This window comes from Microchirus variegatus (assembly GCF_963457635.1).
Source record: "Microchirus variegatus genome assembly, chromosome: 2".
In the NCBI taxonomy this organism is placed as follows: Eukaryota; Metazoa; Chordata; class Actinopteri; order Pleuronectiformes; family Soleidae; genus Microchirus; species Microchirus variegatus.
The window spans coordinates 8,164,189-8,190,393 of NC_139803.1; the positions used below are offsets into that span (position 1 = coordinate 8,164,189).

The 26,205-nt window shown below is 40.9% G+C and overlaps 1 protein-coding gene across 1 annotated transcript; it reads left to right on the forward strand.

Moving 5' to 3' along the window:
- Positions 1 to 1,341: 1,341 nt before the first annotated feature.
- Positions 1,342 to 24,432, forward strand: nsg2 (neuronal vesicle trafficking associated 2; the record flags this gene model as incomplete). The annotated part of the gene is made up of 4 exons (XM_083910272.1): positions 1,342 to 1,470; positions 7,824 to 7,934; positions 21,581 to 21,691; positions 24,232 to 24,432. The coding sequence occupies 4 exons, from the start codon at positions 1,342 to 1,344 to the stop codon at positions 24,430 to 24,432; spliced, it is 552 nt and encodes a 183-aa protein (XP_083766398.1).
- Positions 24,433 to 26,205: the final 1,773 nt, after the last annotated feature.

Consider the following 26,205-nt stretch of genomic DNA (forward strand, 5'->3'; position numbering starts at 1 on the left):
TGAAGAAAATGACTCACGGCTCAGTTGCACCACCTGCTGGTTACATCTGAAGCTCCCACACAGCATCATTTTCTCCCTGATTAAAAGTGATAAGACACAGCTTTAATAAAGACCACTTCAATGATAAGTACAATGATAGACAACTTATTGATAGATACAGGGCAAACCTGGTGGTTTCTATGGAAACAAACAGATACAGAACAGAAAGAAAAGCTACGGAGACGTTTTATTTTAATATAACGTTGTGTGTATTTTTGTATATCTTTTCCACTTAAAACAAGGTTAAGTCATGGTGTTGTTTCTCTGGGTAAATAAAGTTCAAATAAAAAAAACACTTGGGTCTGCCTGTGTGTCACAAGTTAAACCACCAGATGGCGGTGTAGGATCAAAATGAATCATCTTTAAAAAAAACACATGTTTTATGCTGCTTTCAATTACTGTGGGAAATATCTCACTTTTGTACTTAAAAACGTTTTTAACAGTAACATCAAGAGGTGAAGTCAGAGATTATCTGTTTATTTTCTGAGCCATAGTGATATGATGTTATTACCAATATTGTGATATATATATATATATATATATATATGGTTTGGGTTATGGTTATACATATATATACATATAGTTTTTTTTTAATTACTGGGATTTCACTTTCAAAGCCCATAGAGCATCCATTCCCCCCCTAGTGGCAGCTCCATCATCTGCTCTAGGTGCAGCAGCACAGAAGGAGAGAGGCTGTGTTTGGATTAGGGGGTTGGGCTGCCTGCTGGTAGGAAACCTGTCGCCACACTCGCAGTCTGTCTCCGCTGGTGCAGCTTTGCTTTCCCGCAGCAGCAGCAGCTTCAGCTCAGCCTCCAGCCTCATTTGCTGCTTCCTCCGCCTCACAGACACTGCAGCATCAGCAGCAGCAGGAGCAGGAGCATCATCATCATCAGCAGCAGCAGCATCACAGAGGAAGGACGACCTGCGGTGAGTGACTGCTTTTGCTTTTGGATAATTATTTTGTGTGTGTGTTATTGATTAAGATGCTTTTGGCAACAGATATTTTGTTTTATCTCGTCTTAATTTGGTTTGATGATGCATTTTCTAACAGTTTTTTTTCAAGAACTAGAACTAGAAAAATAGTAATTTTAAAACCAGTTTTTCACTTCAAATCCAAACCTCATCTTCTACTTTTATAGCACATGAGAGAGAATCTCTTGCATCAAGCAGCCCTGAGGTGTCTGTGTCTGTGTTTCTGCCTAAGATGCTGTGAGAAGAGTTAAATGCATTTTCTCTGTTCAGGAGCAGTCTTCAGGGAAATAAGAAGGATATATATATATATATCTATAACGTCGCTGAAAGATGGTGAAACTAGGGAGTAATCTTCAAGACAAAGGGGCCAAACCTGTGAGTGTGGAGGACGGCTTTCAGAATGTGCCCCTCATCACTCCACTGGACGTTGGCAGCCTCCAGAGCAAAGCACCTGACAAGGTGAGAGACTACAGTCAGAGTTTAGCTCCATGATTGTAACATGTGTCTGCTGCTCCAAGTCTTTTTTCACCTGCGCCGTTCCCCAGACCATAATATGCTGAGTATCTGTTACTCAGCATATAAAGGGGGCTCAAGCACATTCATCTCTCTGCTGTCTCTCCCGGCTGTGTCCTTTGTTTTCTCTGTCGAGATTAGGGGACAGATTTGGTGCCAGACAGGCTGTCATTTATCATCTCCACATCCCATAATAAGTGCGCCGCCGCCACGGCCGCCGCACGTTAATCCAGTTACCATGGTGGCACTGCAACGTGGAGAGCAGGACAGTGTTTTCTATGGGGGTCGGAACAGAGAGCGGCACTGATTGCACATTATGAAAATGAATGGACTTTGGACAAAAGACGGAGCTCATTGACGTCTCTGTGGACAATATGGACGCTTTATTATCTGTCTACTGGGTCACAGTGTTGGGCTTTCTCCAAGGAGAGTTCATATTTCTACTCAATTAATCAATTATTTACTAAATTCACACACCGATTAGGCCTCAGAGGGATTACAGTCATCTGCAATATCAGTTTTATGACTTCTTCTTCAGGGTAAAGAATATGCATCTATGGTGGTAAATCCACCCTGTCTCCCACACTGTGTCTACTCCCACTTTGAGCTGTTATGTATATAGGAACAAGTGTGGAGCAAGTACTTTTGGCTGTTCTGGAACAGCCTGAACCTTCACCACGCTCTCTCTCTCTCTCTCTCACTGCACCAGATTGTGACATGACATTCATAAAGCTGTCAGTCATTTTATGCTTAATTAAACAAGTCCCTGTGGATTCAAGAAACATCACCACTTAACACCCTTACCCAATCCCCTCAAACCCAAACCTCACACCTAATCTAAGCTGAACCATTCTGAATAAACATCTAATTATTTTGACAGGAATTTCAATTGCAATCGATATAACATTTTTCCTTTCACCACAACCTGTCTAGGCACATGGCCACACATCTGCCTCTAGTGCTTGCTTGTTTCTCTGCTCTCGATTATGTTGTCTATGTACAGATAAAGCTTTGAGATAAAGGTTTGCTCTTTGCAGTCGCAGACAAAGATTGTTGCTGCTTGTTGCTTTTGTGGATACTCGTTCAGTGCTGCTACAGACTTTTTTAGGGGGTGTCTTTCTTTGAGCGTTATTATGTAAATGCACATGGTCCATTATTCACATTTTAATGGGACAGTGTGTGTGGGGGGGAGGGGGGGGGGGGTTTGTAAAAGGTCAGATTGCTGAAGAAATGTTTGAATTTCGTCTCCGGCTGTAAGATTGTGAATTTGTCTTCTTGGCAAGTGATGCACGAACGAAGACGGAGGCTAAGAGAAATAATACAAATCCATAATTAAACATCAGAGTGTAGCAGGGGTATGTGATGGCTGCATGGCACTGATCGTTTAATTGAAATTCTGCTCACACTACTTTTTCTTTTTTTACTGAATTTGTCTATGGTCACATGTCTATGTTTTTAAATGATTGCAGAGTAGTGAGAGTGTTGTATTTTAACCATAAAAGGGCCAGAAAATGTCCTGTGATAGTGCTTTTGCCCATTTTTCCTCAATAACTTCCGATATCTGGCAGTTATTTACAATTTACTGCATGGTAAAAGAGTGTATTAATTATTTAAAATGAAGTAAAACACTGTAGTTGTACACGAACACCAGATTGTGCGTGTTAAATTTGAAATTTGAACAAGATAACACATATTTAAAGACACATTTGTTTGATTTTTGGCTCAATGTCCAAAAACAGGCCAAAAAATGGAAAAACAAAGACGCTGATTCACCTTCACATCCTGCTACAGCGCAAGTAAAATTACCGTAATAACCATGTTTGGCTTTGATCTGCAACTTCTCAGCGTTAGAATATTTCAGATAGCACAAACTGTTACAAACGTAATTACAGTAATGCAAAGTGTGCTTGCGAAAAACGCCTCGTCTGCGATACGATCAGTGTTAGCAAAAAAAGGCATTTTGCCCTGTGTCTGCTTTTGAATCAGTCAGAGGACACAGCATCACAAATATTAGAGCTGTGTATGTTCTGTAATGACCTCTATACGTTCAGGAGAAAAGGAGTTGTTTTGTTGTTTTCAAAAAGAAAAAAAACACAATAATCTCACAGATTTAAATGCTGTTGTTTTTACCACAGCTCAGTGTTAAACAGCTTTGGGGATCTGACCTGAGAGCAGCTTCTTCCTGTCTGTCCTTTTAAAGCTAAAGGACGGTTTACCGGGTCATGTGCCCTAACTTGTGGCCCAGATCAGCCGTCTGCTTCTGAGCAGCTTTACAAAAATATGACCCCAGCTGTTTTTCGCCCTGATCCTGCCTAATGACTGCGTGACCTCCCAAACTACAGGGTTACCCAGGGATGTGTGCAGTGAAGGCAGGATTTGTTGTTTACACACACCAAACAATGCTGCTGTGGCCTGCAGAGGCTGAGGAATTACAGAGGTATTAGGTTTGATTCCATCTGAGCAGGGATGTCACAGCCACCGCTGGCTCGCCAATATCTTGATTGGATTGTTGGTCGTTTGAAAAACAAAAAGACCAACATCTCTTTTTCCCTCTGTTTGCCGTTCCTTTGACAGCAAAGCTACGACACAAGGACCGTCTTCAAAGACGGTGATAGACAATCGCTCCTCTATCCCTTTCTTTCTAACACACTTCTTGACACATCTTTACCCTTTACTGCTCCCTCCTCGCCTCCTTTGGAGGAGCTTTTATGTCTTATTCATTCTTCAGGGCCGTGCTTTCTCAAAAATGAAAGCATGAGGGAATCAGCTGGGAGGAGGGGGAGGAGGAGGAATCAGCTTGTCGAGTCAGTAACGGATCGTTAAATAATTTCTGTGCTGAGCTGCAAACTGTGCGAGGGCCACTTATTGGATTTGGCTGTTCACAGAGTATCCAGGACGATAAGGATGAGGTTAACAAAAAATAAAATGCATCTGTTAAGATAAAGAACTGATAGAGCACAAGGGGAGGATGAACAAGGATGAAGTCAAAACTGAAGTTTAGTGTCATAACAGTTTCATTCTCTGTAATAAGTGATTAATTCACTGCTGTACAAGATGTGCAATACATCAAAAATGATGAAAAATTGGTGAAACTGGAAAAACAGATATTAGTATTAGAGTCGCAGGTTGTGCCTTTGCGTGATTATAATGACTTTATTCTCGTAATATTCCGACTTTTTTCTCAAAAGAATCAATATTTTTTGTCGTTTCAGACCGATATTTGTCGTAGAAAAGCGATTCTTGCCTATTCATTTGAATTATGGATCCAATTAAGGCAAAAAAAGTTACTTTCTGGACCTGACTTTTCAGATTTTTGTGAATATTTCAGATTAAAAGAAGTGCAACAAGCCTGGGGTAACACGACATCTACTTCAGAATATTAATGCAACACTTTGCAGGAGCTCCAGTTTAGTTTCTGTTTCCTCCAGGCTCTGGATCAGGGTCATTGATGAATGAACCAGGCCTCAGCTTTAATTATGAAAACAGACTCAAATGACACAGACTGTACTTCTGTGAAGCTGCAAAATAAGTTCTTACCATTACAGTTAATTTCTTTTATTAATGATATGAGTATGAGTGACTGATCTGCAGTCAGGACTTTGTATTCCAGGTTTTTCATTAACAGTGAGTCTGAATTACTTCATAAATGTTAAAAAAGAGAAGAAAAGTGTTGCTTGTAGCCATGAACCCAGACAATTTCTTGTGCTTCTGTGGAGTTTTTAATATCTTTCCGCTGATTGTTTTGGTTTCCAGCCTGCAACTTAAGTATTTTATCATGTGCAGATGCAGCAGTTTAATATGAGGCAGCGAAGGAGATGGATAATTCTCTGCAAAGCTGCTAGAGACGAAAAACATAGAGCTACAAGTTAGCAAATATCAGACTTGACTAACAAGTTCACAATATTTGCTACAGCAGGATTAACATGTTGCGGTCTGATAGACTTTATTTCAGGTGTTGTTGCTATAGTTTCAGACCCAAACATTGTATTTAAAATCCACTTTATCCATCAATAGTGTTATATGACAACACCTTGACTCTATTGTGAATCACTCACTCACTCACTCACTGCTTTCACTTTGAGCAGGCGCTGATCAATTTCCTCTACAGAGAAGTCTTGACAAGTCTACCTTTATGTGAGCACTCATCCAGGGTGCAAGCATTCCTGACGTTTAAGGGGAATGTGTGATTGGTGTTGAGCTGCCCATGATTCATTTACAGATTCAGTACAAGGGGTGCAAATCGCCAAAATGGACACCAGGATTCCAAATGGCCGACTTCCTGTTGAATTGAGGCCATGGTTACAGTCTATAACATCTTCCCACCAAGTTTCGGGTCCGGTAACGATGCCAATATCGCATTTTCGCCACACCTCACCTCAATGCAAAGTTTCAAGAGTTTTTATGCAAAGTATCCCCTTCAAAAATTACCTATATAAATGAAATTGTGCACAAATTTGTGCCAGGAGCCATTTCGGGCTCCTTGCATTCGTGGCTCGGGCCCTAAAAACTCTTAAAAGGACGAGCTGATTAAAAATGTATAGCCTTTGAATATCTCCACATCATCTTGTAAAAACTCCTGTTGTACCTGTGCAACTGCTGCGAGCGCGGCTCTACTCTGATTCTATAGTTTCCTTGTAAATAAAACAGTGACTGAAATCAATACTGTCCATCTGAATTCCACATAGAAACATGGAGAAGGAAAAAAAACAACAACTCTTCTGCAGCTCTTTTGGGATGAAAAATGAAAGGGAAATCATCCCGATAAGACGGGGGGAAGAAGTTCTGACAGTTCCTTCTCCACAGGGAGAATCAAATAAAAAGCGTGATTGAAGACAGAGAGACGGCTAAAACCCGACAGGCTGAAACTTTTTGTTTCTGGAATTCTTCTTTTGTGTGTCACTCATTTTGTTCATTTACTCAAACTTCAAAAAGGCTGTCTTTGTGCCGTTTGAAAAACATACACTTCTTGTACATCAGGCTCTGTTGACTTCAAAAAAACATCCGGCGGCAAATGATGTGTGGCGGTGGCGGCGGTGGCGGCGGCGGCGGCGGCGGCGGCGGCGGCGGCGGCGGTCGACACACAAATTAACTGCGGAGCTTCATTACAGATCTGAAAGCATCGGCGTGTCAATCATGGCGAGCGGAGGGATTAAAACATACGTGATTAATGGACTATTTCTGAGAGGAAAGTGTATTAGTGATACTGGTACTGAAGTAGTACCTTTCAGTCTCTGTAACAACAGTCTTTAAGGTCACAGCAAGATAGGAATTCATATTATTCTAATAAGCCAGGATTAATAAACTTAACCTTAAAACTGCTCATGTGAAATCTACAAATCTTTCACTGTGCAATACTTTAATTGATATGCTCAACACTTAATCTGCAAATAAACAGAGTGCAATAATTGAATTTAACTGATCAGGTATGAAATTGAGTTAAAAAGTTAAACAGAAACAAATTGTCCTTTACAATCGTCCTCTCAGTGGAGGCTCAACTGATAAATAAATCTCATCTACTTTCTCCACACACTTTTTGGAGCCAGCCCCTTCCAAAAGTCAAGAATATAACTCTTGTCTCCTCTCCTCTGTGTCTTCCCCACCTCACTCCTGTATTTGGCCTGTAGCTCTGAACCTTGATGAGCTAACGTTCAACTGACACTGACAGGACTGGGACACATCTCTGTACAACTGTTGAACCCAAAGGACAGACTGTGTTTTTCCTATTTTCTGCCTTTTTGTCTTGTGGACGCCTGCCTGACCTTATATGAAGACACAGTTGAGCTTCCACAGATGCCTGGATACAGTCGAGGTTTTTGGCTGTAATGTGGATTTATGGTGGAATAAACGAGACTTAGTCATATTCACTGCTGCTGCTGCTCTGTAGCATGATGATGGTGTGTTGTTATATACATGAATCTGTGGGCTGTGCATTTACCTTAATCTCTTTTTGATGATTGTGGAAGCAGAGTTTGAGCCTCTGACGTGCGTCATGTGCCATATCAGGCTCAGGATCTCATGATGATGCCCACATTCATTTGAATATCTGTAAATAGAAGGCAAACAGGGATGTGTGATTCACAAACTCTGGATATCATACCTCACATTTGTACCCAAAGGATTTTACTCTTGTGCAGCTTGTTCTCCCATCATGTTTAATCTCATTCATTTGCTTCCGCATTCCATTTTCTACACATTTTTTTTCTACATCGCCGCCTTGTAAATTAAAGCTTATTTAGACATAAGTGATGATTTATAATTGTGTCTTGATGCATCCGTTTCTCTCTCTGTCTCTCGTGGAGGTGGTGGTGAAAACTCGCACAGAGTACCAGACAGAGAAGAAGAGGCTGAAAGTTCCTAAGGTGGAGGAGTTCACCATCAGCTTCACCGACGGTGTCTCCGAAAGACTTAAGGTGAGATTATAAGTGATTAAAAACACGTTGTATTTGATTATCTTTATGATTTGTTGCACAAATAGCCACCAATATCATTCCTGTGTATTTACTCGGGTCATTTTCATCTACTATTCTCCTCCTTATCTCTCCAAATTCAAATATGTGACCATGTCGGGCTGAGAGTTTGGTTTTGGGATTGAGCAAAATACTAATTTTGCTATGTAAATACTCACAAAGTAGACAAGCGAGCAGATTTGGAGACAAGAAACATCATATTATACTATATTTATGCTATTTTAGGTATATAAACACTATGATGTATAAAATACACCACACTGTTAGGGGATAATCATGTCTCTAAGGTTTTGGTTTGGAACACATGCCTGTGATTCATTACTTTCTCCGATTTCCCCTTTGAAAGACTCAATGTTTTCATTTCATTACGTATTTTACATCACGTGGGATCGGCTCAGCGAAAGTGGAAGACAACAAATGAAAGACTGAAACCCTCAGAGGTTAAAATACTAAGTCTTCTTTTATGAGGAAAATATAAAAACAACAACAGCATCTGTCTCAGATTAACCTACCTCTCTCTCAATTTATCTGGTGAGTATGTGGGAGGAGTTTAGAAAACACTGAACTTAAGTGTATTTAAAGGTTGGGGACACATTATGATGACTGTTCAGATCATTTTACACCGTGATGGCTTTGAATAAGCAGGACTGTTTGTCTTATGGAGTAAATTCAACATTTACTATGTAAAAGTACTGCATTATTAGTGGTTTTCTTGGTTGTACTTGGTGAAATAATACATCTACAGCTGCGCGCCCCTCTTGCAAATGTTAGGGCATGTGTCTTGTGTGTGTGCGTGCACCATTCCGACAACATCTCCATCACTGAGGCACTGCCTGTTCCATTCTGCTGTCGTTAGGGGAGACCAAAGAGAACTTATGTTGTCATGGCAGCAAAGAAAAACCCTTCTTTTCCTCTGCAACACTGACAGAGCGAGCGTGTGAGAGAGAGAGGAAGGTGTGCAAGTAGAGATGTGCAAATATCGAAGTCTGTGTGTGTGTGTGTGTGTGTGTAGGTGAAACACACCGGCCTGAAAGGTCCTTCATAGTGGAGGAAGGCAGAGTTAGATATCGCACAGCAAAACACAGGAGTGTAATTGTCTCACACACACACAATACACTGCTGCCAAGGTCAGGCAGAAAACTGCATCACTTTGGCCTTGACAGCTTTCTAAAGCAACACAATAAGGCTGATGTCTTGGAAGTGGCAGCGCTGTTTAAAAAGCATGTCGGGAATACTCAACAGAGACAAGCTGGGGTTCTCATAGTCAAGGATCCTTTCTTAGTAGAGCTGATCCTTCCAAGTTTGAGTCCAAGACTCTAGCATTCTGGGTAAATCTGCATAAACAGGACAGGCAAAACACGAGTGAGCACTGGACAGTGGTGAGTGCTTATGCTGGGCTGGAGATGCCTCATCTGCAGCCTTGTGAATAGAATCTGAGTTCTTTTTTAGAATTTGAAGCACCCTGCACATTGGATTCAATAGTCCTTTGATTATGTAACATCCTTAAAATTCAGTCCTTCAAAGATCCGTCCATGAACCTTTTGTATAATCAGCAAGAAACACCCAATGTGGATCCTGTTATATATAAAAAGAGGGGACTGTGTTCCCCTCTTTTTTGTCTTTACTAAGCTCTTGGACAAGATCTTCTATCAGTGTATGCAACAGAAAATGTAGTCACACTCTCGAGCACTGTTTAATATTGTCAGATGGAGCGTTTTTGTGCCATCAACAATCTGACACTTTCACACCCACTGCACTCTGTGATTACTGTGATTGCTTTGTCAGGTGCCGTGGAGAGTTGTGGACACGATGACGTGACGCACTCGAAGTATAGTGGAGACAAATTATTGTTTCAATTCTTGTCGTAGACTTTACATTCGTAAAGGTCGTATTACATCAGCCCTCTGTGTGATTTTGTGTGTGATGTCTGTTGTATTTTCGGGGCAAAACCGCTCGGTTCGCTTGACTGATGGAGCTGATTCTGCAGGCATCAAACACACAGAGTGTGGAGAACAGCGCGATGTTGTGCGATGCAGAGCAAACATTTCTGGATGAAAAAGCTTGCACATCTCGCAATCTTTCCAAAGCTTTGCAGATTGTGTTGATGGATGAAAAGCTCAGAGAAGAAAACGCTCTGTAATCTGCCCTCGCTCACTATCTTAGTCCTGCTCTCCCGCCTTCCTTCCATGCCACAGCATACTTTGCCCCCTTTTATTTTATTTAAATTCAATGCTGCATTAATACTAGATTTGTCCACAGTGAAATTGTATTTCTTTTCAAATTCCCTCCCTCCTGAATACTATTTTCCTTTTCCACATTCCTCCCTCTAGACCAGATCCATGTGTCATCACTTCCCACATCTCTTCCCTTCACTCACCACCTGCTGTATCCCCTCCTACATCCTCTTCATTCCCAGTCTTTCTGATTTTTTTTCCTCAAACTACCGTGTATCCCCTGGTTGCTTTGTTCTGTGAAATGAACTCGAGGAGGGGCCACGTTTTCACCTGTCATTAATGAGCTCGAACAAAGCAACAAAATCAAACCTGAATTTCAAAACCATCTCGGTTACTGTAGATGAAGAAAGAGAGGAAGTATTTTATTTCAGCTGTTGAAACGGCACAAAATGTTTCTTGGAAGCGTCAGGAGAAAATGTGTTGACATCAATAATATTTACAAAAATGCCTCGAGATAACAGAGAGGAGAAGAAAAGGAATGAAATAATATAATATAATAAGAAAGGGAACCAACAGGAGAGTTGTATATGTTATATTGAATGAATGGTTTTAGTGCAACACTGTCCTTAACATTAGGTTCATGCACCAAAGGCTTTATTGCCCAATTGTGATGTAATTAAGCTTGAAAGTAAAAAGTGTATTTGATATTTACGATTTGTAGTATTTTCTACAGTTTCAACTTGTTGCAATAACATCTCATAAAAACAATATAGTTAAAGAAACTTTGTAAAATGACTGAATGAATTTTAGATGAAGGAGTTTCCTAAATTAGACATCTTTTTAAAAAAGGCGAAACTCCACTACACATATCTACAATTGCACACAATTGGTTCATCTCTACTAAGATGGATGGATTTTAGGATATGGAAAGGTGTTAATGTCGAGACACTGCTATGGTTGACATTCAGCTTACAACCTTTGCTGCAAAATAATGATTTTTCTCTTTCTTTTGCCACTTTTTTTCCCCCACTGTGCTTAAACTGCAACTCAAATGTCACACAGAGCCTTTTCTGAAAATGAGAAGTCAGAGGGGAGGATTATTCGGGCTTAGTAGGGACATAAAGACGCAGGTGTAGTGACTGATGAAGGACAGAGTTAATGCATGTCGTCCAGCTTGGTTTCTGGCGCACTATCCTGGAAAACATGGTGGACTTGGCTGAGTCTCAACCGACGAACACAACACAACCCACGTGCCATGAACACACCCACTCTTGCAGGACCCACTCTCATGCCAACACGTATTTTATCATTCACACACTGACCTCATGAAGAGCGTTTCTCACTGCCAAGCTGAACATGTGCAGCGCCAGCCAAAGTTAACGGTGCATGTGCTTGTAGTGGTGGGAGAGAGACAGCCATCATCAAAAACAATTATCCCATTATTACCTCCACCTCGCCTTCAGATAAAAGCTTTGCTGCAGTCTGCCGCCTCCACAGAAGGCTGTCACTGTTTGTCAGGGTTCAGGTAATTACTGCTGCGCTCTGAAACCTCACATAGCCCCCTGTTCCACATATTATTCTTCCTTGTTTTGTGTGGATGACTAATCTTATGCTGATTGTAGGGAGCGTATATAGCTGTTGTGCACTCTCGGTTAAACACCCGCGATGATGCATCTGTGTACACACGGGTCGGCGCAGCTTTTCTTGTTAGGACACTGCGACACAGCTGGACGGCTTAACAACAGCCTTATTCTTAACCTCACTAACCACACTTAACATCTTCATTTTGAGAGCCTCAGAATTGAGGTTCTGCCTTAATTCAGGGACCAGGCTTTGGTCTCCACGACGAGTCCTGACAGAAAAGGTACTAAAGAGGGAGCATAAATGACACCAGCTGTCAACCTCATCTCAACTGTGCTGTGCTTTATTGTTTATTTTGCTCTAAATGAGAACACAATTTACAAAATCAACATCAGGTTTTATCAAAGAAGACCTGAACCTAGTGAATGATACCATGACATTTATAAATAAAGTGGAATTTAGACCTCAAACTGAGTTCTTTTTGCTGCTGTTTGGCTTGAGGAGGAAATATTAAGATTACATCTTGTTTTTATATTTACTCACTCATACATATTCATGGATTTTATGGTGTTCTGCTATGAGGATGATCCTTAATCCTTCCATGACCTTAACCAGGTCCTTTTTGTGCCTGAACCTTAGCACATTCATAGCAGAAAACTGTTATCATCACCCTTGTTTTCTTATAACACCAAAAGCCTCATTCGCAAACAATTAAACCACTAAGTACTCAATGTCGATATGTATGATACATGACATTCTCTGTGTTAGATACAGATTACCTTGTTCACTTTGTGTTTAATACATGCACACATCATTATTGACGTCTTTAAATATGTTTGATGTAATAGTTAAATCATTAAATATTCAGCAAATACCACATTTTTATGTTCATTTATGAAGCATTTTGATCACTGAGTGCGGATAATTTCGTGTATTTACTTGGCTGAACGTTAATGATAAAAGCAGGTCAGAAAATGTGACAGACAGAGATGAATGGCACTTTTTTTGAATAAGGCTTTTTGAAGCTTTGTTGCTTGGATTTATATCCCACCGTTCCATCAGCTTTGTTTCTGAATAATAAAAAATCCAATTAAAGTTAGTTTAATTAGTTAAAAACCCTTCAGGGCAACCAACTGTTCCCTTAAATTCAACACACTGTACTTTTATAATCCTGGTAACTGGTGAAAAGGTAAATATAGAATGTTCTGCTTCTTCCATAACACTGGAAATGATGTGATTTTGAAACATAGGTGAGATTTCATATCTGTCCAGCTCTTTCTCACCATTCTCCTCCATTTTTATCCTTTTGCTCGCTCATCGTTATTCACTCCTGAAAACTCAGTAGGTTTCACATCAGTCACAGTTGCTGTTATAACGCTGCCAGCTCCTGTTGGCTGAAATTCAAAGACGTCTTATTTGGCTTCTGATAAAAATGAATTGCCAGCTGTGATTTGCTCGGTCTTACAGTCTTATATGCACCCACGCTTGAAGGAAACACACTTTGTTGAATTATGAAGAGGCTCATGTTTAGATCACAGGTGGAAACTGTATGTTCAGGATGTTTCTTATGCTTTTTACGAGCAAACAAGGTCAGATATCAAACCTCGTAGATCAGATACCGACAAACATCTGGATGGTGACACGCCAATGTTTCAGCTTCACTGAAGCACAAACACGTCCCTGGTAGGGTCACTGTGCCTGGAAGCCGACTTCAAGTTTGAGTCGTTTGTCACAGTAAAGAGATCTCCTGTGTCAACTGCCATGACACAGGGACATGCCAGACAGACAGACAGACACACACAACTCACAGTCGTCAAAGTTGGATGAAAGACAAACTGCCACTGTGTGAGTGATATTTACGATGACAGATGGCTTCTGTTCTGCTCTCCTTCTAACCACAGATCCCAAATCAAACAGCACCTCAAAGGACATCAGACGTTACTCACTGTCTATCAACATCAGCATGATGGGATTACTGTATCGTCTCTATCGTATCGTTGGACCAATTTCCAACAGCATGTCCTGCTTTATCTCAAAGGTCAAGGCATGGACCAAAAAAAAAAATCCAATTTGCAATCACAGGAAATAAACGATGAATCCAAGATCCTGTCTTGTTGTTATACATGGACGTGTAGCAGGGGCTGCGTCCAAACTCTATTAATGGACCTAATAAGTCAAGGTTAGTTGCCAACTGCCAATAAACTCCACCAGTGGAGGAAGAAGAAGGAGAAGGAGAAGAAATCAGGTGAGGTTGCCAAGACTAAAAAGGATTTCTGAGCCAGATCGATGATGGCCAAAATGCAATCTTATGCTAGGTCTAGGAGCACATTTTTATGTGCGGCGCGTTAAATTTTACCAGTCACTTTTCCTGATTTTGTTTGGAAATCTATCACAGTTCAGGGCAGGTAGTTGTGCAGAAACCAACAATGTATGATGTTAAGCAAATACATGATGTGTTTTTATTTATCGCAGCACGTTCTATCTGTGTTTTAAATCTTGTTTTGGACTCTCTTTACTTTCAGTCTGGCTGTTAAATGGTACATTACAGTATATATATTCTCCCCACTGAATCACATCGCTCTCACAGTTCTCCTAATATTTTATTCTGTCTCTTTCACTTTTATGCACATGTGCATCCACATAAAAAAACAACACTATTGGGATTGAGAGACATAAGAGTGAACCTTGTCATATGATGTAAACAGCTCTTTCGTTGCATAAGTTAGTGTGTGATCCTGTCATGAAAAATATCCCCTCATTTTGCCGTGCTGATTAGTGAATCTAATCCAGATGTTTAGCGTCTCCTCTGAGACGTTTTTACTGATTCACAATTAGCGCATTTGTGCAGAAGGTTTGCGGGGGTTTGCAGAAAGCAATGTTTTTTTTAATTCCATGTGGTCACGTTTATGTTTTTTCCTCTTTGTCATCTTTTGTGTTTCGGGGCGTTTTTAAGGCCACCTGCTATTTGATCTGCAGTCTACAGCCCGAGAGCACTGCAGTCTCTTCGAAGCAATATGACAATGTGCTCCAACAAACGTTTGAAGTTTTGTCTCCATGGAGACCTTGCTTAATTGGATGCATTAGCATAATTAGCATTCATCTCCCACCGAACATGCACTGTCTAACTCGCAATGTGGTTGTATTATGCAGTGGATCCTGAGTGCATGTGAGAAGCAATATTGGTGCAATCATGTGGTTAAGTCAATTAATATCTAAAAATATCAAAAATGTGCATAAATCAATCTTAAAATGTGTGATACTTGTATTATTTATAGCCTGTTAGGATTTTAAACCTCCTCCAACTGTCCTTCTATGGAGGACACTGCAGAGGACGTTCAAGAACAAAATGTTTTGTCGCTTGTTCGCCTCTGGATGTGCCCAGAGAGGAGCAGCAGCAGGAGGAGGAGGAGGAGATAATATTGTATGGAATAAAAACTATTTTCACTTTCAATTATGCGTACACATCCTTATCCAGCTTTACTGAGTAAGTTGTTGTAAAAATAAGACAGGAAAAACAGCACGAGTATCGCATAAGGATCCACAAAGTCCACTTTCTATTTATTTTTATCTAGCAGAGAAACCTGCATCCTCACTCAAAGCTTCTTTAGTTTTACAGGGTTTGTACGTTTGTTGCATACTACTCTACTCTAGCTGCAAGCAGTCCTCGAGAGCTGAAATCCCCAGCACACTGTCTCCTTGACCTCCCTCTGCCCTGTCTACGATACTCTCAGCTCTGGGGCAGCTCCCCAAGTGATCTGCGCTTTGAGAGTCGTCATTTTTCTTCTGGTAAAGATCCTCTGGGAGGAAGGACAGCGCTCATAATTAGCTCTTAGTCTATACTACTTAGATGAAAGTCTAGGAACAGTTTTCTCTGCTCAAATACAGCAGAAGTGGCTTCATTGTGTTAAAATTTCATAAATTTTTGCAGTCTAGCTGACAACTCCATTTACAAGTTAAGACTTCAAGACTTCAAACACAATAAACATCCTAGAGCAGGGGTCACCAACGTGGTGCCCGCGGGCACCTGGTAGCCCGCGGGCAGCCAATACGGTGCCCGCGGGCTCACTTCACTTCACCTCACTTGCATGTATCCGTATGATCGCTCAGTAAAATATCTTTGATATTGTTTATAAAAACTGGTAATCGTTAGGAGTAAGCACTGGAATGAATGTGTATGCAGTTGAATGCATAATATTAATCATTTAAATGGTAAACAAACAAAAAAATATTATATGGTAGCCCTCCATATAATTTTTTACCCTTAAGGTAGCTCTCTGTCTCAAAAAGGTTGGTGACCCCTGTCCTAGAGTATGGGGAGCAAAGTGTAAAACATGGGGTTTCAAACCATGTGGTGTCATAAAATGGCAGCCCATGGCCAAGAGGAAGGGAATGTGGCTTCTGACCGGAGGGTTCAAATCCATGGACAGGTCAAAGGGTGCCCCTGAGCAAGTTACCCAACCCCCCATTGGTCCCCAGTGCCCAGTTTGTTTGCCAATAAAATAACTCCAAATCAACAATTGCATTCATGCATTGAAACATGGGTTAATCATGTAAACAGAATGACTTGTTTAAGCACATGTTGTTGGTAATATAATCTTCTGCATTTGAGAAGGATGTTTAGCTGTAGTCTAGAACGGATGCCATTTATACTGTGGTGCATTTACTTAAAGGATGTTCTTCAAAAAAACCCATTTAAAAGTCTGGTTTGGAGCCAAAATGGCTGCTCCTGCTGCTGCTGCTGCTGTCTTGTTCCAAACTATTTGAGCTGTTTGTTTTTATAGACATCGATAAAGCAGTGATTAAGGATAATGCAGAACTTAATTTCCTGATTGTTATCATTTACATAAAGCAATAAACCTCAATAATAACCGGCACTTTTATATTTCATAGTACAGCGAGTGACTCTTTGAATGTTTTACTCAAAGCTGTGACCTTTTCAGTCACAGGTTTATACCTACAGGGCCTATAACAGGTATCATGTGACCCACTTCATTCATCTCATCAGTACAAAACCGCCTTAAGAGGATAAGAGAAAATTTTCATTTACATTTCCTATGTAGATTTCTGATCCCTCACTTAAACGACAAGAGCTTAGAGTCTCGATTATACACTTCAGCGGGACACATTTCCATCTACACCATTGAGTCTGGAGGCTAAACTGTTGGTATTTTTCCAGAGGGGATGAAGCATTTTTTAAACTCGCGCTGGGCTAAATTTGACTCACTTAAAGTTTGTACTGTGTGAAGTTTGTGAAGTGATAGCAAAAAGGTTGATCCAGGATGTGATAACTCGACGTTATCTTTTATTCTGCACTTTAATGTTGAACGTTAAGTCAGGTGAACATGTATCTGGCTTTTACCGAGATCTGATCTTTAAGCTGTTTTGTCTCCGCTTCAGCTCAACCCTTCACGGGAGTTCATTAATATCATTAATCAGCCAAGTTTCCCCTGGAGGAATGAGAGATGATTAGAGCCAAACTGAAATGCTCTCAGTGTTCGTACTTTTCACATTTGACATTAATAGGTTTTTCTCCATGTGCAGCAGCAGCAGCAGAAGAAGAAAATATTCATGAAAAACAAAGTGGAGGACTGAGCTTAATGCTGCTGCGGTGGTGGAGGAGGTGTCAGATGGGACAGGATAGGCCGTATAGAATAACTGCCTATGCTTTAAGTGGTGTATTGATCCATGCATCAAGTGATATCCCATCGTGTTTGCAGCCCACCTGCCAGGCTTGTCTTTCGCTCTGTCGGTCACTCCTTCCTGTTTGTCTGTCTGTCTGTGCCACCTGCTACAAAGCCATGGAACAACATTATCCATCTGCCTCTGGATCTCCTGTCATTTGCTCTCTCTCTCTCTCTAGCTCACTGCTTTATTGTATCTGTCATCTCCTGCTTTATTTCTCACTTATTGCTCCCTCTGTTATCCGTGTTTATAAGCATAGTTTTTTCCCTCTCACATCTTTCTGTTGCGACACACCCACCTCCCCCTTTCTCCCTCTTTCTTTCTTTCGCACACACATACACTTAGATATTCCCCTCTTTTCTTTGAGGGAGGTAAGGAGGTGTCTGCTTCCTCCATACGTCTTGTCTGTCACTGCATGAGTGTGGGAGGTGTGGTGCAAGGTAACATGTAGGATGATGTTGGAATAGAATAATTGGAGGGGGGGGGTGTTTAGTGGAACTCAGACACAGTCAGCGTTAAAGCAGGTGTGTTAACGTACAAAACAGGTAAAGTGTAGACGTTTAATCTGCAGTCGGAGCAGAGGAACGATCACAATAGATCTCTTGTAATCTGCTTTGATTAGGGTTTTCTCAATAATACACAGCTGCAACTGCCACTTTGATGCATGTATAATAGACAGGGAAAATCACTGTATTTTAAATGGACATTAACTGCGGTTGCACGGTGTAATGACGACATAAAAAAGAATCAGTGTTTACTGGATATTGATCCCCTGTAATCTCCTCGCTTTCAGTTTGTAATTGTCTGTCCACTGGGACAGGGTTTAAAGAATTATGACAGGTTGCAGCACAAATAAATTGTAATAACATTATGTACCCAAAACAATACAACACAAGAAGACAAGGACTCAAATGCAGCCTCTGAGACAGATTCAGGTTCAGTACATGGATCAGTCCACTCAGCAAAATGTAATAGATCCAAAAGTCTCAAACATTCTATGAAACTTAATGAGGAAAAAAGGCTGGAACGCTGACACAAGGGTACAAGACAAACCTGCACAGACAAACGGAAAGGCAGGCTTTATCGTCTGTGGGAGGGGGAGGTGCAGGTGCAGGTCATCAAAGAGGCGGGGACACGAGGAGCGAGAACTCGACAGGGAAAAGGATCATTGCTATTCCGTCTATGGAAGTGATTACAAACCTGGAACTGCTGCAAAAAAAAGGTTCAAATAGTAGCAGTTCTGAGAATCAGAACTCCTGTCCTCTGAAACACAATTTTAGAATTTTGCAACTGCAAATTCACACACATTTTAACTGTATCAATCATCAAGCATTAAGCAGCATCCACAAGAATCTGAACTCCAATTGTAAAGCCTTAAAGTGGACGTTTGCATGTCGATGTTTTGCAAAAAAGTTCAGACGTCACCTGCAACCACGTAGCCCTTGGACGATACCAGCAGTCAATCATACAACTCATATGTGCCATGCTTTTATCAGCTATTTTCCTCTAAATGGGAACATTAACAAAATTGACATCATATGCTACTGAAGAAGACCTCAGAGTTGCCCCCTGGTGGCAAGGTTTCACTTATTAATAAGGATAAATGTTTATTTATTCAATTTAAATAATGCATTTTTGTTTATTCATGTTTTGGTGCCGTTAGCTGCGAGTTCATATGGGAACACAGACAGAATGGGATGCTGTTAGTGACATTCTGTGTGTGCGTGATTGCTTTTAAAATATAAAACGGCGTTTTCACTTTGCTTTGTCGAGGTAAAGCGATGAAAGCCCAGCGGACACAGCGGTCACCCGTCACGCAGTCAATCCACTCTTTACCCATGAAGCCAATTCCTATTACGGACACATTGCTCTTGGTCCAACTTACAGCCACACGCTGTGTGTTCACCTACATCCAAGAACAACAAATGCACTGTGTGTTATCTGTGTTGCACAGATAGATGTGCTGGTGCAGAATATGGCACAAACTGGAGCACAGTGACAGCCACACGTGTTGGGGCCGTATATTGACCAGCAAAGGTTTATTCAATCTTGTCTTGTCAGTTCATGCATGAACTGGTGAACTGGTGAACTGTTGCCTGTTGCCCTGACGACCTCCTGAGGTTTACTGCGGATTTCAGCCGGATTATGAATAATGGAGAAAGGTCAGGATAGGTTTTTAATGCACTTATACGCCACATGGCTGCAGCTGCAGGCACACAGCGATCATGATCTTCCTCCAACTACTGCTGTGTTGAATCCTCACAGTGTGTGTGCTCTCAATGTTCAGGGTTAATTCCACTAATGTGTTTCATGTAGCGTACGTGTAATGCCCTAATTTAAAGTATGATTAAAGGGTGGCCAAATTATAGAGTGTTTGTTCAATAAATAATCTGCTGAATGACTAGTTCAGTGTCTGACTAACGCATAATATACGCCGACTAATTTATTTCTCTTTTAGATTTAGAGCAAATCCCCTTCGTTATTAGCGACTTCAGTCTCCGTTTAATGTTTCAAGTGTCAGCTCAATGCTTTGTGCACTCGCCGCTCTCACGCCATGATATGAGGAGCTTTAGTGTAATCCCTCCTCTTAATAAGCTGTTTTATGTACGTTGCTATTTAAATGGGGGGTCAGGGTGAGTCTCAATCAGTCATCCCACATCTGTTACCCCTCCAGAAGTCAGGTCGGCGTGACTTTTTTACGCGTCCTTTAAATGCGCCGTGTGTTTGATGTGCGAGGTGTAATTTGACAAGGGTGTCAACAGCAGCCAAGGCTGTGAGAGCCGTGTCCCCCAGTTGACACCGAGTAAACAGTCACTTAACTTACGTGTCCCTGTCCGCCGCACATCGTCGATGGAGACTGATGATCACCCGTGTGTAATTGCTCTGGCATCTTCTTGTAATAAATCATACAGAGAGAGAGAGTAACATGAGAATGGTTATGATGCCAGTCGCTGGCAAGAAATGGGGCAATTTACAGGTATTCATCCACTGTGTCCCATTTTTTACCCGACTCGCAGAGGTAAATCTGACTTTTTAATGTGCAGGAATAGGGATGCACCACACATCACACTTCACACGCTGATAATAACCAGTTAAAAAAAATAAAATAAAAATACGGCTCTGTCCTTTGTGCTAAATTTGCATTAAACTCATCTTTCTTAATTTGCTTTATTGTCGTACCTTGTTTGGGAAATTTCACACCTCAGTCGAGACAGAGGCATCAGTATGCAGCTTTAAATGCACATTTTCCATCACTTCAGATTAGCTCTGCTCTCTCAGCGCTATTAAGCATTTTTCACACTGCATGTATTTTGATTTTGTTGTTGTGGAAATATTTGATTGACTTGAGCGACATGAGAGACAAAAGAAATGGCTCATACAGATGTTTGCTGCTTCTTTTTTGTCTCATTTTGATCATAAACAAAGGGAAATATTCATAAAGTACATAAAGGATGTACTATTAACAATTAGTACAGGTTTGATAACAGGATTTGTGTGTTTTTTTTTTTATTGTGAATCAACAACAGAGTGAGTCTCCGTACAGATTGTAAAATGTGCTGCATTTATATTCATTGAAATGTTTTCACGAGTAAATGTGGTGAATGAGACGTGTGCTTGTGAGTCTGGGAAGCTCAATTTGCATTTTTGCGTTTATCACAAGACCTTCACTTTGGAAAGAATTTGCTGACATGAATTTGCATTATTTTTTTGTCAGTATTTTATAATAAAAATATACAAGATGCTCTGCTCTTCATGTACTGTGTATGTGTGTAACAATATATTGAAGCCCCACATAATAAACACAAGGAGTTTTTTTTACATTTCATAATATTATAAAGAGAAAACGTGGATATGTACAAGTATATACATATATTGTATATTCCATATATAGATAAATCCTTATCAAGTATCAACACAGTAGAGCAGAGTAATTATTGTCATCTGCTCACATAAAACAATGCCTCATATTTAACCAAACCAAGCAGCGTATCACAGCATCCATGATGGACACAAAGTGGATTTTAACTGTGTCACATCCTGACTCATCCATCATGTAATACAACACGAACACCTTGCCTTGAGGAGCCATTGACCTCAGTCAGCTGACTCTGATCATTTATAAACACTGACCGGAGTTTGTCCTTCCTCCAGGTGACAATCCTGATCATCCTGGCCCTGGCTTTCCTCGCCTGCATCGTATTCCTTGTAGTTTATAAAGCATTCACCTATGACCACGCCTGCCCAGATGGATTCATTTATAAGGTAAGACCCATTTTATATATTCTAACTTGGTCACAAACCTGAATATTTCGTGGTACTGCCTTTCGCTTGATTACAGCAGACATCCGCAACAGCACTGTTTTCGATAAGCTTGCAATATCACATTTACTTCAATTTCAACAGTTGCATCAATTTTCTGCCAAAATCTATTTATCATGACTTGGACAGCAATGATAAGTGTTCTCCACTACATCCAAATTCTCAGTGGGGTTAAGGTCTGGACTCTGCGGTGGCCAAATTCATTTGTGAAAGTGTTATCTCATGCTCACTGGACCACTCTTCCACAGTTTGAGCCCAGTGTAAGTGTCATCTTGGAATATGGCTGGAAAACAAAGTCATTCAATATACTATTAAGTAAGTAAGTAAGTAAGTAAGTCAAATTTAACATTGATAAAGCACTTTTCACAGATAAGTGCTGTACCCACTGGTGGAAACAAGAGGTTCCTAGCCCCTGTCGCCCATTGCAGACATTGCCAGTGATGTCCAGGTCACATGAAAGTCATGATACAGGAAGGAGATGGCTTATCGATACCAATGATTTTGTCATGACCAGAGTAATCAAGTATAATTGCATGTCTTTGTTCCTTCTCAAAGAAGCTAAAGAAAGAGCTATTATTGAGGCCAATCTCCTACGTCATTAGCCGTGTTGAGTATTTTGATGGAAATTAGACAAATTAGACTGACTGACTGCCCATTTCACATTCATTACCACATTATGGTTTGCTCCTGATCCACATTAGCTTGCATTAGCAGACCAATTTGCATTTGCCAATGGGTGGTGAACCTTCACTTTCAACAGAGCAATGGAACGTAGTCAGAAGAACATGATGACTCAACTGTTTTCACCAGATGTTCGTGGGTTGTTTTTTTTTTTTTGAAGAGGAAACAAACCATCGCGTTTGTTTAGTGCTCTTATTATAGATTCACCTGACTTTTCCTCATCAGTGTGAGACAACTTGGTATTTAATAAAAAGGATTCAGCATTGGGCACTGACTGAATTCAACCATACACTGTCCAGAAATGTACTCAATTTGACTCTTTTCCCTGTCTTCACCTCTCTGGTTCTTATTTCCACCACACTGTGCTGAAAGTGTTAAAGTACCTTATTGTGTGGAATAGCTGTGTGCTGTACTTTGTCTACGTGCAAACTCGTTGATGTAAAAACCTGGCCTTCCCATTAAAAAAAGCACCCCAATTTCAATTACAACCTTACCACATAATTGACAGCTCTTGAGCAGCACCAAGTGATGGTTTAAGCGGTCAGTGGCAAATTACTCTGTTGTAGTTTATTAACCTTGATTGTGTGGCAAAAAAAATAATTAATCTCATGTGTGAGCCGCCTGCATGCCAGCGCTTTAAGGTTAGAGGGTTCTCCGTTGTTATAGTAACAGCAATAAAAGCACTGCTGTCACGGTTGAAAGAAACAATTAAATGGGAAATGAATAGCTGTTTTCTGTGTTCAAGTCCACCAGCCTGGTCTCCTATTAGGACCCCGTGGATCTCCATTGAAAAGCGATCTGGGCAATTACTCACTGCTACTATCACGAGTCAGCTGTCCTCTCTCCGCCCGGCTCTTTTAACCAGCAATGAAGAATGTCGGGCAGATGGCATGTAATAAGAAAAAATATGATTTAGGGAGTTCGTGCTGTTGTTTCACTCAGCCAATGCACTGACCCCTCACTTAGTCATATCCTGTACTATTCAGTTTGTTTTCTTACTTTCTTGGTCGAACATTTTTGTGTTCATGTCACAAAATAAACCTCACGGATGAACCACAGTGGAAAAGTCATGTATCATATTTACAATATAATAAATTATATTAAAGGTAGGGTTGGAGATCCTGGAAAAACTGTGCGAGCAGGCTACATTTTCAATTCAAAAGTCCAAGCCCCTTTCTTCAGACTTCCCTCGGAAGCTAAGCCTCAAGAGCACAGGAACACGCAATGAACACAGATTCACAGATTCTTATTTGGATCCTCAAATGACAAGGTGATGCCGAAAAACAACAAATACTCCCAAAGACCTTAAGTTAAGCGACCTGTCCAGTTGCCACCGTTCAAACAACAGCACCGACATTCACTCTGGTCTTGGATTGCTCTGCATCAGCCTTTTTCTTGGCAGTCGCTTTCCCCAAAACACGTCTTTCGTTTGCGACCGACACCTGTTGTTGGCACCGTTTCTGTCGTAGTGTTGCTTCAATTCTCTCGCTGGGTTTAGCAAGCGAGCGTAAGCTCTGCAGTTGTCTTGTGAGAATGTGTGATTAGTGCACGAAGAGGTGTACGCAGATGGCAGTTTGATTGATGCATCACGATCCAATTCATCTGTTCGGGCCATTCAATATGATCGGTATGTTCAATAGTGAAGAGGATTTTAAGCAATACAGTAAAACAAATCTCCTACCCTACATTTAATACTTAGATCCGTATTTTTCTTTTATTAATTATTGAGAGCAACAAAGATGCTGCATATAGCGTCTTCAACAATGAAATATTCAATAAACTGTTCACTTTTTCTATTGCAGCACAAGCGTTGTATCCCAGCGTCACTGGAGGCCTACTACGCTGCCCAGGATGCCAACTCGAGGGGCCGCTTCTACACAGTGATCAGCCACTACAGCATGGCCAAGCAGACCACCTCGCACTCTGTCTCCCCCTGGCTGCCGGGAGGGGCGGGCGGGCAGCAGCAGCACGACACCAAACCCCCGGGCGGGGAGGGTCACTGAGCCAGCCGAGCGACGCCGTAAACACATACAGACACACACATGCAGACACAGGGAGGGTATGAGATTGTGTTTAACACAGCAGCTACATATATAACGCCAATTTAGAGTGAAACATGCATGCAGACATACAAACACACAACCACATGCTCGACCATACTGTCTGCCCACTTTCTCTATTTTACACTCTTGGGAACGTCATCATCTGTTCATTTAAATTGTTAAAATACACAGTCTGCTCTCTCGTGACCTTGTTTACTCCCGTCTTCTGATCTATTATTTATTGACTGTCATGATATATATTATTTTTAAACTGTAACGTATGGATGTTTTGTATGTGACTACGAGGCAACACTTTGTACAAAGGCATGGAGTCAAAGCTGAATTTCATGCTTCTCTTGTGTGAGTTTTCCTTTTTTACCCCCCCTTCAGTGTGTATACTTCAGTTACGGTACATTCATTTTTCAGAATAATTTTGCCTTTCGTTTGAGCTCTGTAACCTCAGGCACATTATCAAACACACATATACACACACACACACATCCCATCTAATTCTCACGCAAACTCTGGCATTACTGAAACACATTTTATACACAGTACAAACCCAGTTCTGAGGAATATTTAAACGCCAGTGTCAGCATCCACAGCATACCCTGAGTTGACTGAATGAAATGTTTCCATCGTAGTTATTAGATATAGCTTACATTTAGTGACAATTTCAGTGTGCTGTTGTACAGTTTATGCCTTGAGAATCCCCTAGTGACCTAACCTGTACATAGAAATGTGAGTGCAGGTTAGTTTTCGATGTGTGTACTTTGTAGCAGCTTTTATTAGGAGGTTTTCCCCCCGATTTATTTTCTTCTTTTTGTCTTTGTTTTCCAAAACCTATATATCCTCGGTGCAAGTTAATGCTTTTGCTGCAAGTCTTTTAGCTCCATCAAAACACAACGTTGCAGCTCGGAGAAAAAAAAAGAATAAACTGTGCATATTATCACCATCTCTTGCCAAAACTCTCATTAACTACTGTGTTTCATTACGTTTATAGATGGGCTTCAGTCGCACTGTTATTTTCCTTTTCATTTTGTAAATGTTGGATCTGTCGTCAAAGAGTGCTCTTATGAGATATTGTGATGTTTGATAGTTAAACGCGTAGAGATATCCGGTGTAATTTATCAATGTGCATCCTTGTCCCCCCCCTCTTCTCATGATTTGAAGTGAAAAATAAAACAAGCTGTGACCTGTGCCGAGCGTGTCTGTCAGTCCCACTTAGCTGTGTGTCTCTTCAGCGCTCACATGGTTGTATATACGATTCGCACATTCACGCACCTACACAAATCCATATTTCATCAATTATGCAGTTGGCAAGCGTGTATTTGTGAAACTTTCCAAACAACGGGGGAGCCCGAAATGATGAGCACCTGTGATTGACAGCACCAGAAAATACCTGTATCTATAATGTCTACTGAATACATTATTCTCCTACAGGCTCTGCTGCAAACGACAGATAAGGCCTGTTTTCTTTCTCATGTGCGGCGCGAACAACAGTGTCTTCTCCTCGGTGAGCCGCATGAAAAGCCGATTTTCCTCATTTGAGGCTTGTATTGTAATGACTTTGACTTCAGATTTGCTGTTGTTTTTTTTTTCTCTCAGGCTGAAAACAACAAGCTTCCCCCTCAGTAATACTGTAGTGAACATGGTCAAAATATGTATCACCAGTTGTGTGTGAGATACAGAGTCTGCACTTTATCATCTTACAACCACAGTAGTCTATTTACT